Consider the following 14,381-nt stretch of genomic DNA (forward strand, 5'->3'; position numbering starts at 1 on the left):
CAGCCAATCTTTTTTTCAGTGTACCAGTTATAGCTTTACGCGATTGATATTTGCGGAAAGAATGGTTTTGCTAAAGTATTTAAACTACACTGAAAAAAAGATTGGCTGATATAGGATTTCGATAGACTAACACAACCAAAAATTGACTGCTGCAACCAATTAAAAATGCTATGCCATATTTTACCATCTAATTTGCTGCAGCAGCCAATCTTTTTTTTCAGTGTAGATACAGATCTGAAAATAATTTTGTTGGTCCATCAAAATAATTATGTAGAACGCTCAAGCATAAAGAGCAATGTTGCAAAAAATTTTGACATTCTAACAACTATCTTGATCGTTCTACATAATTATTTTAATGGTTCAACAAAATTATCACGCTAAATTTTTAGATACTTTAACAAAATCATTTTTTCCGTGTGTGTAATTTTCCGTAAATGCGACAGTCATGCACAACGAACAATATCACGTACTACGCTTCAAGACATCTTTGTAGTCTTGAGATTACCGAGAAGAGAGTCAAGGAAACGAATGCAACGAATGATTAGTCCTGCGTTCTTGCGAGTGCACAGTGATATTCCAAGAACCGCGCTTGGCACGGCATAGCCATTGCGACGCGATTTTACACTAAATTCCGCTCCATCGAACGTGCTATCTATTAATCAAACAATTATGAGCTAACTGAAATGAACGCGTCTGGTGCAACGTTATTATTTGAAGTGTGACAAACCTGAAACGGTGCCACGTTGCGAATACATATCATGGGAATGGCTCCTACCGCCAACGAAAATTTCAAAATCGAGGTTTATTTGCAACGCGAATAAAAAGTGTAAAAATTTAAAATAACAGTAAGTGATAAATGAATCTTTTACGTTAAACGATCTAAATCGTTTGTCGAGAAACTATCGTCCTCGAAATGTCGCATTTGCGAACGAAGAGCAGAGTGCTCAGTGACAAGACCTACAAGCACGTTACTGGGACAGGAGAATGTCGCAGAAATCAATTTTCTCTGTTGAAAGGACGGCCTCAAAACATCGTACATCGTCTGGAGCATCGGTTACATGAGGTAACTTTGTTTGGAGAAGTATCATGCTATTATTATTAATGCTCGTTTCTCATAAATATCTTGTTAGAGATTGTTGTCACGTAACGAGAATTGTATCCATCATTTTAAAAATTTGGTGTAATTGTACATTTATTTTTAAAATATATGTTAAATGTCTAATGTAAATATATACGAAGTATTGCAGTAACTTGTATGTACATACATTGGAAAAAGCATCTAGTTACGTTAATTGAAATTCTAATCGAAAATGAATAAATCAGAATTATAATTTTAGTTGAAATAATCAGAATTCTGATTGATATGATCAGAATCTTCTGATTTATTCATATTATGATGACATTATTTTCAATTAGAAAATTTTCTAAATGCAACTTAAAATTTTTTCTTCTACACTTCTTGAACGCGTACATGGAAAGAACGGCTCAAGTATCTAAAAATTTAGCTAAATACAAATCTGAAAATAATTTTGTAGGACCATCAAAATAATTCAGTTCAAACATTACGATAATGCTGTAAAAAGTTTCAACATTCTAGCAACCAATTTGAATATCCTTAATTATTTTAATGTCCAATAAAATTCAGATTTGTATCTAACTAAAAATTTTTAGATGCTTCAGCAAAACCGTTCTTTCTGTGTAGACACGACAGGTGATAAACTCTTTCGCGAATCTTATTGATAATGTGACTTCCGTAATATAACATGCAGGAACTTACGTGCATATCGGTGGTCTGTTTTCTGTTCCTACACTAGAACTCCTGAACTAGACTGCACTAGAACTCTCTTTCTCGCTTTCGATAAATCTCAAACATACATCTATCTCACTTTAAGTTCCAAAAGTGTACACTAGTTCAACCACAGAAAACAGACCTCAGAAGTATAATTACAGAAGCATAAAGAAACAAAGCGACTTTTCTACTTCGAAGAATTCAATTATCGCGTGTTCTCGCGTGTTTGCTAAAAGTATTGTTGTTACTTACACGCAAAAAAAAATTTTGCTGCTTCAGCTAGAATTATAGCTGTTTTTTGTATCTAATAGAAAATTATGTATCATACGCATAGAATTATAGCACAAATCTAAATTCTATCTTTGTCATCTATATGATTAGATGCAATACATATTATATAACAATATCGCAGTACTTGCTAGAAATTTATCTATTTTAGTTATTTTTCGTACTTAGATAATTTTCGCTATAACTGCAAGATCATCTTTTTGAGTGTACCGAGATAAATTGCACGGTCTGGCCGTGTGTCTCTCGTCAACAGAACACGTCATGCGTTGTTTCACATATTTTCCGAGTGACCCATTCTCTATTTTCTGTCGTTGAATGGGTTAAACTATGTCATTCATATTATCGCATAGAATCACGTAGGGTTCTTTCGTTTTGGCAGCGCATTTTCAGCAATGCGAAACATACGGTTCTGTCACCTAAAGCCTTATTCACAACGAAAAATACAGGCAATAGAAACAGAGAATAACACAAACGATAAAATTTCAATCTATGAGAAATTATGTGTATTAACAAAGAATAAAACAAGCGATAAAATTTCAACTTATTGGAAACTACAGAAAGAATGATTTTGCTGAAGTATCTAAAAATTTAGCTAAATACAAATCTGAAAATAATCTTATTGGATCGTCAAAATAATTATTAGTAGGAAATCATGATGAGTAATGCTGCAAAAAGTTTTGACAATTTTTTTAGCGACTAATTTGAGCTGCCCCTATAAAATTATTTTAGTTCCACAAAATGTTCATATCTGTAGCCACCTAAATTTTTTAAATACTTCTGCAAAACTATTTCTTTCCGTGCATATATCAATTGATTATTTATCTGTTATTCATTGTGCATAAATCTTAACAGCGTCCTTCCGTCAAGACTGACGACCGCTGCGTTATACTCTGCGCTTTCACCATAAATCAGAAAGTGGCGTGACAAAGACTGCCGCGAATGTACGCAAAGTGTAATTTGCACACGGCCAGGATTAAATTCCTCGAGACAATTTTAAGCGTTAACTATAAATATTACATTGTATGCTATAGTAAATGTGGGTGTTTTAGAGACTCTTGCTTTAGATGAGTTTTGGAAAATAGAGAAAAATAATTGCTCTTTGTACACTTGCTGTGTACTTTCTTACTTTTTTTTCAGTATTAATTATGCACACAGAATCAAGTTTTCTAAAAAAAAAACATAATTAGTCAAAATAATATCGCGTCACATTATTTTGAGCATTTGCACATGCACCTTTTGCATGGTGCGTTGGTTTTGCAAAGTTTCCTCTTTGCAGTTAGGTAGCCGCAGGTTTATTTTCGGTTTACTCTCGAGATTGCCAATACACGCCGCGAGTTTTGGGTGCGACACTGATTAATGAGTCTCCTCCGTTCCTTATGACGATGCTAGAGGCTTGCCAAAGCTCTCATTATCATCGTTCAGATGTTAGACGCTTGTCGCCAAAATAGGCCATGGTTCTTGATTCAGGATATCCGGTTCAGACGACAGACATTGCGTGAGCGACTTTACTCTAATTAAAAATTATTTTCTAGTTAATTAGAATTAGTCGTGGCGCGACTTGCATCTCAAAATATTCCACCTGCGTCGCATTTCAGTGTAATTGTGGCTAATTATTATTTTGATAAATGTGAAATGTACGTCACTACGATGGCAACTTTATTAATGAATGACGTTTAATTTTCTTTCTAATTGTAGATTCAGCATTTATGTTGTACAGAGAAATAATGTTTTTAGAATTAATGATTCTCTGTAATATTCTAAAATTGTTTTTTGAAGTAATGCAGTATTTATTTCAATATTCTTTTAATTTCTATATAGACTTTTTAAATTAAATTTTCTTTTTTCTTTAGAAAGGAAAATTTTTCCTTTGTTCAATTTTCAGTTTTCCTTTGAAATGAGAAAGAAGTGTGTAGAAAAACAGAATTTTCTTATAAATTATTACTTATATCTTACAATATTCACCGCCAATCTCTCTTTTTTTTGTTATTTCAAATTTTAAACATTTATTACGCAGCTGCGTATCTCGTTAAAGGAAAACGTAATTAATAAAAGTTAATGCTATTAATTAATTAATATGATTAGAAAGCATTGTTTATGTATTTATAAGTTTTGAGTCATGATAATTATTATTCACTCACTTTCATAAGTTCTGTCAAAAACGCTATTTAAAATTTACAGTTCAAATTATACCAAATTTGAATTTATTTATAATCATTTTTATAGGTTGCTCCTACTTAATAATTGTTAATTTAACTAAAACAGAAAAACAATTGAGCTTAAGAAAATGTATTAAATTTAATTCAAATTTAGTTTATTATTTATTTACAATTAGTATATATGTTATAATAATATAGACGTGTTTACTTTGAAACTAACTACAGAAATAGATTGATTTGGGTAGGTACACATGGAAGTTAAAAAAAATAAAATGTTTAAATTTTTAAGATTGTGAGTAACTCTATAAAATTTTTTTAACTCAAAGGATTGTACTATCATTGCTCCTTTGATATCTAACAGTATATATAGATCGGCGAATATCGGAGACTAAGGAATGATACCGTTTCGTGATTTCGAGCGCCATTCGTTGGCAGCCTTCGGCATTACGAGATGCTTGATAAGAAGAATAGTTGATTAGAAAGTTTCGCTTGTGATTACACAGGCCAATAAATCTATCGTTCGATTGCGAATAGTGCGCGAAATCAGTTGTGATATTTCATTATTGTGGCGCCATGAATCACGAAGCACTCACGTCCCGTCACTGATGATACCTTGCCAAAAATATTTTTGGCCACAATATTGATATTCGGTAGTTATTATAAGGTAGGAGCTATTACAAAATGCGAGTCTAATCTTTGTCTTGTCATTTCGAAAGATCACATAATTCGAAACCATCGTCATTGCTGGCAATGCATATAAAAAAATTTTTTTAATCTTAAAAATTACGTTTTATCATTTTTTTTAAATTATTAGATACAATCACAATATTTTAATGTAAGGACAGAAATTAGCATTTTATTGCTTCCTAAGGATTAGTATATAAATATACAATTTTTTGAAAATTATCAAAATGTTTTAAAAATTATTAATATAAGATCGAAAAAATCGTTCAAGCTTTATTTCCTCACTTTTTCAAAAACATACTTTCTTATTAACGTTTCTCCAAGATTTATGCCCCTTCTAAGACCATTAACGTAATTTTACGTTTCAATTATCTTCTTTACTGTTATCGTCTATCTGAAGATAAAATATATCTCAACAAATGGCCGCGCCTTATCGCGGCTTCGAGATATTGATAATCGGTTGTACATCGGTTGTATGTTCGCCTTAAATCTCGTATCTTTCTCGACAGTGGTTCATCGCTGGCGGTGTTTTATGGCTTAGCGCCGAGACACTACCGTGTCTCCAGATCCTTTTATTTTGCGTTAATTTTACGCGAAATTGCGAAACTTCTTGCCGTCATCAACCGAGATATTTTTCGATCGCTATAATTAGTACTTCCTCGATTGCTCCGGTTTGTTATTCGAGATTTCCGAGTGATCCATATACGCAAGTGATAATTTTATTCGCGTGCAATGATTAATGACCGTCGCGGACAATGATCCATCCGTGTCAAGAGAAATCCCCGCGTGTGAGAGGGAAAACGAGAAAGCTCTTCCACACTTTATTCCCCGTGACTCTCGCGAAGAGTGTTCTCCGCAGATAGGATGCGGCAGTGAGCGAGGAAGATTGACGTAGACACGTAGAAACAAGACGAGCTCTTATCTGCGACGCAAATGAAGTTTTTCGAGACTTTTGGACGATTCCCGAGTCTGCTGACGAGTCTTCCCGAAGACGTTACGTGGACACCGCGATTGAAAGTTATATCATCGACCGAATTTCGTATTAGGCTGTAGAATGCAGAACAGAAGTGTGTTCACAATGGGTGACGACGAATTCGACAGAAATGTGCGGTCCTTTAGAACAAAGCGATTTAATCCAAATATTTCCGTTTAGATATTTCGTCTATCTGACTGTACGTGTTTTTTGTGTAATCAAACGAGCTCGCGCTTATAGATAATAGTTAATTCTAAGGAGGGATAATATCTCAGAGGAATTATCTCGTGCTGCATGTCGTGACGTTCCGATGTCTTGTTCTTGCAAGCCGATATGGTTTTTCATTTCGTTGCGACACAGTGCGTCTAATAACACGCCGATGTTGCCCTCGAAGGATCGGATTTCAGTGTGACGCGTCTCTTTGTGCACATAATATCCCAGAAATTTAGCCAGCGAAATGTACCAGCGTGGATAATCGAGGATGACATACATTGAACGTTTTTAGCGCATACCTGATTCGAGTCGTTTCTATTTGCCGAGAGAAAAAGGATCGCATAAACAAGTCGGACAGGCCAACTCGTGTGACGAAACGGTATCTTGTGGACAAAATGATCATTTTACATTCAACAAGTGTGACGAATCAGTTCAAAACGTTTCGTATTCACACGTCACGTGTGCCTCTAATTAGAAAAATTAGTCCATTCTCTTCAGCTGCTTTTTAGCACTTGCGATGGATTGGACGAAAACATGACCGTGTACTGCAGGCAAAAGAAGAGAAACGATTAAAATTAGTGAAGGAACAAAAGCGCGGCTAATGGGAATGAATTCATCGTGCATAAACGGGATGCAGCTCGTGTAAAAAATACTAGTTAGTCGCACTGCAACGCTCGTGAATATTTCTCATTATTCGTAATTATACGCGATTAATTAAAGTGAATTTGACACCGATCTCCGTTCTATGGAATATACGAACGAAAGAACGAATCTGTTAAATAACTGGCGAAATGCATCCTTTTCAACCTTGCTATCGCCGCAAAGATCTGGCAGAACTTACGGATCACTTTCCTCGACTTGCCAACAAGCCATTCAATCATTTTGGAGCCGGAGCAAACAGGTAGACGATGCAGCGATTTGTATGCGTTTGGCATCTCATGCAACAGTAATATCTGCTTTTTTGGTCTTTTTATCTTTTACTATCGAATGCAAAATAATATGAAGAGGATAATATGTATCGTCTTCTCTAATAATTGCGAAAGTGACCTAATAGCTATTTATTTATCGAGATAATCAATTTTCATATCTTTATGTATTAAAAAAGTCACTTCTCGTAATAATTCAAGTTTATATTTAGATATTTTTATTTTTCTTAATCCAATCGTGCTTTGTATACGGAAATGCAAAGTTTTGCAAAACACAGCTTTCTCTTAGACTTCCGTAAACATTTGAGTGAATGTCACAATTTCCGGAAACATTTAAGCGGAACTTTATGAATGAAACTCTTTCATTCTGTACTACAACGAGCGTGCCAAGATTTAATCGGGATAGCTCTTGTGATAAATGACGTGGATAACAAGTGGTGTCGAGAGACGTCTGTTACGGTCTGACAATGATGACAGTCCGTGGCAGACTCAGTGTCTCAGACAATAATGAGAACATCGCATCCACCAGATAGATTTTCAAAATAAACAAATCATACGCAGATGAATCGTACGAATTGGCGGAATTTACGGAATCCGCTTCGAACGACGAATTCTATTTTCGTCGATATTTACCTCGTTGATGTTTATACCGTTGGTCGGCCTGGAATAAATAGCATTAGATATTTTAACTCAATGTTTTCGCACTCGAAGTAAATCATGCAGATGTTGAAACTGCGAGTTGTCAAAATTATATGTACTGTGAAGACGGATATTTCTCCAACAGCAAAAATCCTTTTTAGCGAGCCACAAAAGTAATTCTTAGAAGTTTGTGATTCAAAATATTAATTAATCGTCGAAGCAAAAATGTATAATAATTACTTTATTTGTATAATGTCTACATGTTTTTTTATCGTCTTAAAAAATTTGGCAATTATACCATTCGATAGAGCAAAGTTTCAGCTTTAAGAATTTATTTTTTGAATTGCGATACAATGATTTTTAACAAAATTATGAGCAATTAAAATCCTTTTATTTAATTCGCGATAATTCAGTAACAAAAAATGTTAGAATCGTTATTAAAAAACAACAAAACGCGATATGTATGTTTTATTTGAAAATATGAATATTTTATCGCATGTAAGCTATACATATGCGACAAAATTAATTTAATTGTTTGTCAAATCGAGAGCAATTGATGGATTTATACTACATGCACGATGTTACTCTTCTAATTATTGATTTGAATAATTCTAGAATAATTGGAATTTATTTTTTTACTGCAGTTTGAATTTATTAAAATCCAGTGGAGTAGGATTTTTTACGAAATAATATCATATGTACATGTTTATTATACAGAAGTTTTTGTGGATTTAAAACAATGTCACATGAATTGGTTATGCAAATGAATAAATTACATAACATGATAGGAAGATCATTATATACATAATCTTTTTCATATAATTATTAACACTTGATCGGTTTTCAATAACATCTGTCAGTCTGCTTACCTTTTACATGAGGTGTAATGACGTGTCGATGATAGGGACAGAAACGTTATAATATAAACGGATACTATAGGCATCTTCATACAAAAGCTATTAATAATATCAACCTGCACCTGCAATAAAAAGATAAAACCATGAAGGTGACAATAAAATTATATCAGATATTTTTATTCTAAACATTGCAGATTTGTGTGCGTGCATGCGTGCGTGCGTGCGTGCGTGCGTGCGTGCGTGCGTGCGTGTGTGTGTGTGTGTGTGTGTGAGTGTGTAATGTTTCGACTGCCGTAAAAGAGTAATGTTCACAATTTCAAGTATCCGAAAATATATAATTATATATTAACAGCATTTTTATTACAACGCAATATTTTCTACAAGTATCAATCACATGAATTTTATGATTATCGCGGCATAGGTCGTCCATTTCGCAAAGTATTAAATTTTACGATTATTCTTCGTTGCTTATCACGTTCATTGTTCGTCATATGGAAACGTGACTTCTTTTCAGTTGACTTTTCAATGTCCAAATGTTGAATCTTTGCTAATCAGCATTTTATTTAGTTACACTGAAAAAAAGATTGGCTGCTGCAACAAATTACATGATAAAATATGGCATAGTATTTTTAATTGGCTGCAGCAGCCAATTTTTGATTGCGTTAGCCTATCTGCAATGTCAGTATAGGATTTCGATAGACTAACACAACCAAAAATTGATTGCTGCAACCAATTAAAAATGCTATGCCATATTTTACCATCTAATTTGCTGCAGCAGCCAATCTTTTTTTTCAGTGTAGCACTTCGAGTAAAAGATTTATGGCACGAAATCCGAAATGTAACGATATATGTTTTAAATTCAATTAAAGCGTTCAATGCAACAATAGTCTTAGGGCCGATTGTTCCACCTTTTGATAAATTTTACCTGTTAGGTAAATCTGGCAATCTTGCTACTTACCCAATAAGTAAAATTTACCAAAAGGTGGAACAACCGGGCCTTAATCTTTTAAAATACTTGAGAAAGCTGTTGTTAACTATAAAAACAATTAATCTTTCGAGAGTTCTCTTGAACTGAAGTGAGTTGAAGTAGTGTTGCTGTACCGAACCTTTCGATTGCGTTAGAGTAAACTTTAAATAGAGAACTTTCGTAACGATACTTCCCTCGATTGAGTTTGTTTTCCAGAATATCATTCCAAAGCGAAAATCGATTGCAACTCACCCGTTGAAATCAATTAATTTTTTTCTCTTTAGCGTCGTTTAATCAAGTGGCCGAAATTTAATTTGGCGAAAGCGTAGCTTATCATTGAATGATCCCGCAAGAAATGATAACGTTATTAACTCGGTCTCGCTTTGCTGCGCATCGATGCGGCAATGGTGACACTATTCTGCTGAACGGCATCGTGTCATTTCGTTTTATGAAGCGCAATAAAGTTCCGTGTACACAATTAATTAGTTTACCAAGAGAACTTTAATTGGCCGGGATTAAAGCGAGAACTAACCGTGGCAAGTGCCTTTAAAAACAACCGCATTTAAAGCGAAATATTTTTTGGCAAATAATTTGGAGTCGATCCTCTCATTTTATTATTTTTTTGTATTCTAACTGATTTTTTAAATCCGCGGATTTATTTGCATTATTACTATCTTTTTAAGACACACATAATATTTATTATTAAAAATAAATGCATTTTATTAAAAAGTGATAACAAAAAATAGTCAAAATTAAATGCATCAGAAAAATTAAATCGAATGTTAGAAAATTAAAAAATCTGTAAAATTGTGTTTCTAATTTGAATTTTTATGATATATATGATTATTTTTTTAAAACACATACGTTCAATTGTTTTAAATGTTTAACTCTATGTTTTGTGATACATCGTGATTTCTCGCCCACGTATAATTAATTATTGATTTATTGTTCGCCATGCACGTGGCAATCGTATCAAATTCTCATTTCTCCGATTACGCTTCCGTTAGTCGTTTGATCAGTTTCTCACGAACGATAGAGCGATTACGCAACTTCCAATATCCGAGAACCTATATCACACACGTGTCTTACGCTAAAAAAAGTTCGATTAATTCGCTTACTTACAGAATATGTTTATCATGCGAGAGTTTGCGAGAGTAATTCAATTACGTATGTTCTCTTGATAAAACAATTGTTCCAGTTGAACTTGTAACTATAAGGAGAGATAAATACGCTGGTGAACTTAAGTGAAAATAAAATTCGCAATTTTATCGTCGCTCGCTTATCATAGCTTACAAATTGCTTAATCAAACCGCACCGTCGCACCAAATCCACAATGTGCAACCGTGAGGATTAACCGCGGAAGATTACGATGTAATTATGTCGGTGCCGCATATGTAGAACGTTATCACGAATTAGTGACGTCATTGACATGCCGTATTTCTCTCGCTATTATCTCGAAATATATATATATATAGATATATTTCTCTCTCTCCCCCCTCTCTCTCTCTTATCAAGAACGGAATTCAGTTCCGAACAATTTTACATGAATTCTATAACGATATACTTTACGCGGCATTTATTTTCTATGTAAAATATGAACGGTTTTTCATACAAGCAAAGCACATTTTTTTCAATTTTTATAGTATTGAAAGTCAAGAATTTGCAGTTTGATTCTCACTGTGCGTTAGATATAGCGAAACATTCCTAACAAGTTTGCTCTAATTTTTACGTAAAGTAGAGCTATTTAAATCATGAAAAAATACTTGCAAATTTTGTTTTTATGTATCTTGTACATGAAATACTTTTAGAAGACTTTCCGTCACAATCAAATCAATATTATACGACTTGAAAATTATCTCAACATATTGCATTGTTTTTAAAAATATTTTTTCGTTTGTTACAAAATTAATTACATACATTTTGTTTATAATAACAGTTCATAAATCTAAACATTGAATTAAAACAGCCGCGTGAAAAGAAAATTTCCAAAGCAAAAAGCTTACGACCCTGACGACACACAGCACGCGCCGTTACGCGATTCAGACTGTGTGTATGTACACGAAGTTAAAGAGATTCCACCGCGATATATAAATGTCGCGTGATGTGTATCCGCTGAATGTTGTTCTCGAGCGATTTGCTGGCGTCGTCGGTGTCTCGCTCGGTCACAGTTCTGAGTCGACATTCTACAATTGTCTCTTAACGACGAGGAAGAAGTCGCGCGAGAAGTCGTGAAGGCGTTGGCCGCCAATCAGTGAGACCCGATCCGCCAGATGACCACGCGAAATTTGGAAAAAATGCTGCGACTCACCACTCTGTCGAGGGTCCGTTTTTCACGGTATACCGATGATTCAAAATAATCTTACGATCGCGGTTCCTCGGGGAGGGATTTAACTCTATTCACAGTGGCAAAGATTGAAACCGGTGTAGTGGTGAGTTGGGTCTTTCGATGCTGTGGGGGATAGCAAAATAATATATTTAATCGTAATCTATATTTGATTGCGTACACTTATCCAGTCTTGAATTTATGCTTGTACATGTTTGATTATACTAATTTCAATGTTCAATCAATTGTCAAAAAATTAAAAGTAAAGAACTGACTAATGAGAATGAAACGCTGTAAGTATTGCACAAATTTGTATGTGTAAATCTTCAATTTATTTAATTTGATGATCATCAATTTAAATAAATTGAAAATTTACACATACAAATTTGCGCAATACTTACAGCGCTTCACTCTCTTTAGCTCGCTCTTTTAATTATTTGACATTTTCGAGAGTGTGTACAATTTTAAATTACTATTTAAGGTTGTCTTACTTTTTTAATTGTTTTTAGTTCTTTGATCGTATGATAATTTAGTAAGAAAAGCTACGACTGTATCTTAAAACAGGTTTTAGCTCTTTAAGAAGCGTGTAATTATCTTAAGTAGTGAGACTTACATTCACAATTTTTTCTCATATTAATACATTGCGCTTTTAATTGTGTTTTTTAAGAAAATTATAAATTATTATGTGAATCATACACCTGTCTAATCTATCACAATTAAATTGTTTATTAAATTACACTGCGTTCTAAAAAACGATAAATTGTATATCTGTTAAATTTTTTTTAAAAGACGCAATCATTTTAAACTCATATACACTCGTCAACAAAATTATCGCAACATAAATTTATATCAAAACTTTGCATAACTTCAAGTAAGCGTAACTCTGTGAAAAATGGACGTATTTAAAAGTTTTTTTTTTCATTCTCAAAGGCAAAGTCAGTACTTTAAGGAGGTTCTTGCGCTACTTCCTAGTCAATAGACAGTTTATTCACAATAATATGTAAAATAATTAAAATAATGGAATAAAAAGGTACTAATAATATCTTATGCCATTATACATAATTATCGTTAATTTTATATGTTACTAAATATTTTCAAAATGACAAAATAAAAGTTGTAAGATGCTCATTTGATGTATACGCATCGTCCATTTGAGGATATTTCCTATTCTAGCTTTTTCTATTGAAGAATATAAATTTCTTGTAAACTGTACAGTCAGTTTAAATGAAACTGTACGAGAACAAACTTAAGTGTTTACTTTATAATTATTAAGATTTTTAAATTGCTGTCTTATACGCAAGTGTCTCAATTTAAAAGAGAATAACTACAGAATAAGGTTATATGTACCTTCAACTTGTAATGTAAAATTCTAGAAATTTAAAATTAAATATCTTCAAAATGGTACGGTAAAAGTCAATGAAATTTTTTCTAGATATTATTGATATTATTAACTTTTGCATTACATGTATATTATAGACTTGTCTTATTTTTCATCAAACGCGAGAACCTCCTTAAGAAGATTTTCATAAATTTTAAATTTATCCTTATTTCCGTCTGCCATTTTTTCTAAAGTAAGAAAGAGTTACATCTCCAAAAAATTGCATAGTTTCACACTCTCTGTGGGGAAATGAATTTTTTTCGGAAATGTTATAGTCATCGTAAAGTTTTTCTTGCAAATTTAAAAAAAAATCAAGATTTGTACGATTTTTTTGTTGTGGAGATACAGCTTATCAAAATTATATATCTATGCATTTTTGTTCAATTACCTCCAACATTAGCATTACCCGAGGTTGCTGATTGGATTTTGCTCATTGTGTGTGTGTGCGTGCGTGCGTGCGTGCGTGTGTGTGTGTGTGTTGGAGGCATTTACACTTTAAAATCTGATATTCTCGCTCTTCTTTTCAAATAATTTTTTGCAAATGCTCATGCATATTAATGCAAGTTCTAATTGTGGCTTGATGTATTTCCCATCATATTCAGTGTAGTGCTGCTTCTAATTCCTGAAGATTCGTTGGCGGTTTTTCCAAAGCAGCACTACATCGAATGGTAGAAAATACCTCAAACCACAATTAGAGCTTACATCAATATGCGTGAGTATTTGTAAGAAATCATTCGAAAACGAGGCGGGAATACCAGATTTTAAAGTGTAAATGCCACCCACGCGCTATTGGATAATGCTAATATTGACGGTAATTGAACAAAAATACATAGATAATTTTTATACACCATATCTCCGCAACACAAAAATCTTGATTTTTTTTAATTCGCAAAAAGAAGTCCGTACTTTACAATGACATTTGTGAAAAGAATTCATTTCATCTCACAGAGTGTGTCAAAGTATGCAATTTTTTTTTGAGATGTAACTCTTCCTTTAAAATTTATGAAAATTTTCTTAAAGTACGGAGTTTGCACTGTAAAAAAAATATGTTTTATTCTTGTCCCTATTTTTGAAACACTTAAAAATGTTTTAGTTTTAAACTTTTTCAATAGACAAAACACTACTTAGTAAAACACGTAGTGTTTTGTCTATTTAAAAAGTTTAAAACTAAAACATCTTTAAATGTTT

General features: G+C 33.2%; 1 protein-coding gene across 6 annotated transcripts in view; it reads left to right on the forward strand.

Annotated features, from left to right (window-relative positions):
- The window catches only part of Arms (Ankyrin repeat-rich membrane spanning), a 43,099-nt gene that overhangs the window by 7,843 nt on the left and 20,875 nt on the right, over positions 1 to 14,381 (forward strand). The window contains exon 1 of one of the 6 annotated variants that reach the window (XM_018457545.1): positions 480 to 1,063. The exons of 2 other annotated variants lie outside the window; for them this stretch is intronic. In XM_018457545.1, the coding sequence (XP_018313047.1) occupies positions 914 to 1,063 (150 nt within the window). In that variant the 5' untranslated portion in view covers positions 480 to 913. Of the gene's footprint in view, positions 1 to 479; positions 1,064 to 4,570; positions 4,898 to 6,751; positions 7,005 to 11,645; positions 11,814 to 14,381 lie in introns of those variants that run through there. 3 more of the 6 variants (XM_018457550.1, XM_018457544.1, XM_018457548.1) reach the window with 3 other exon arrangements.

This window comes from Mycetomoellerius zeteki, unplaced genomic scaffold (assembly GCF_001594055.1).
Source record: "Mycetomoellerius zeteki isolate Tzet28-1 unplaced genomic scaffold, Tzet1.0 scaffold64, whole genome shotgun sequence".
In the NCBI taxonomy this organism is placed as follows: Eukaryota; Metazoa; Arthropoda; class Insecta; order Hymenoptera; family Formicidae; genus Mycetomoellerius; species Mycetomoellerius zeteki.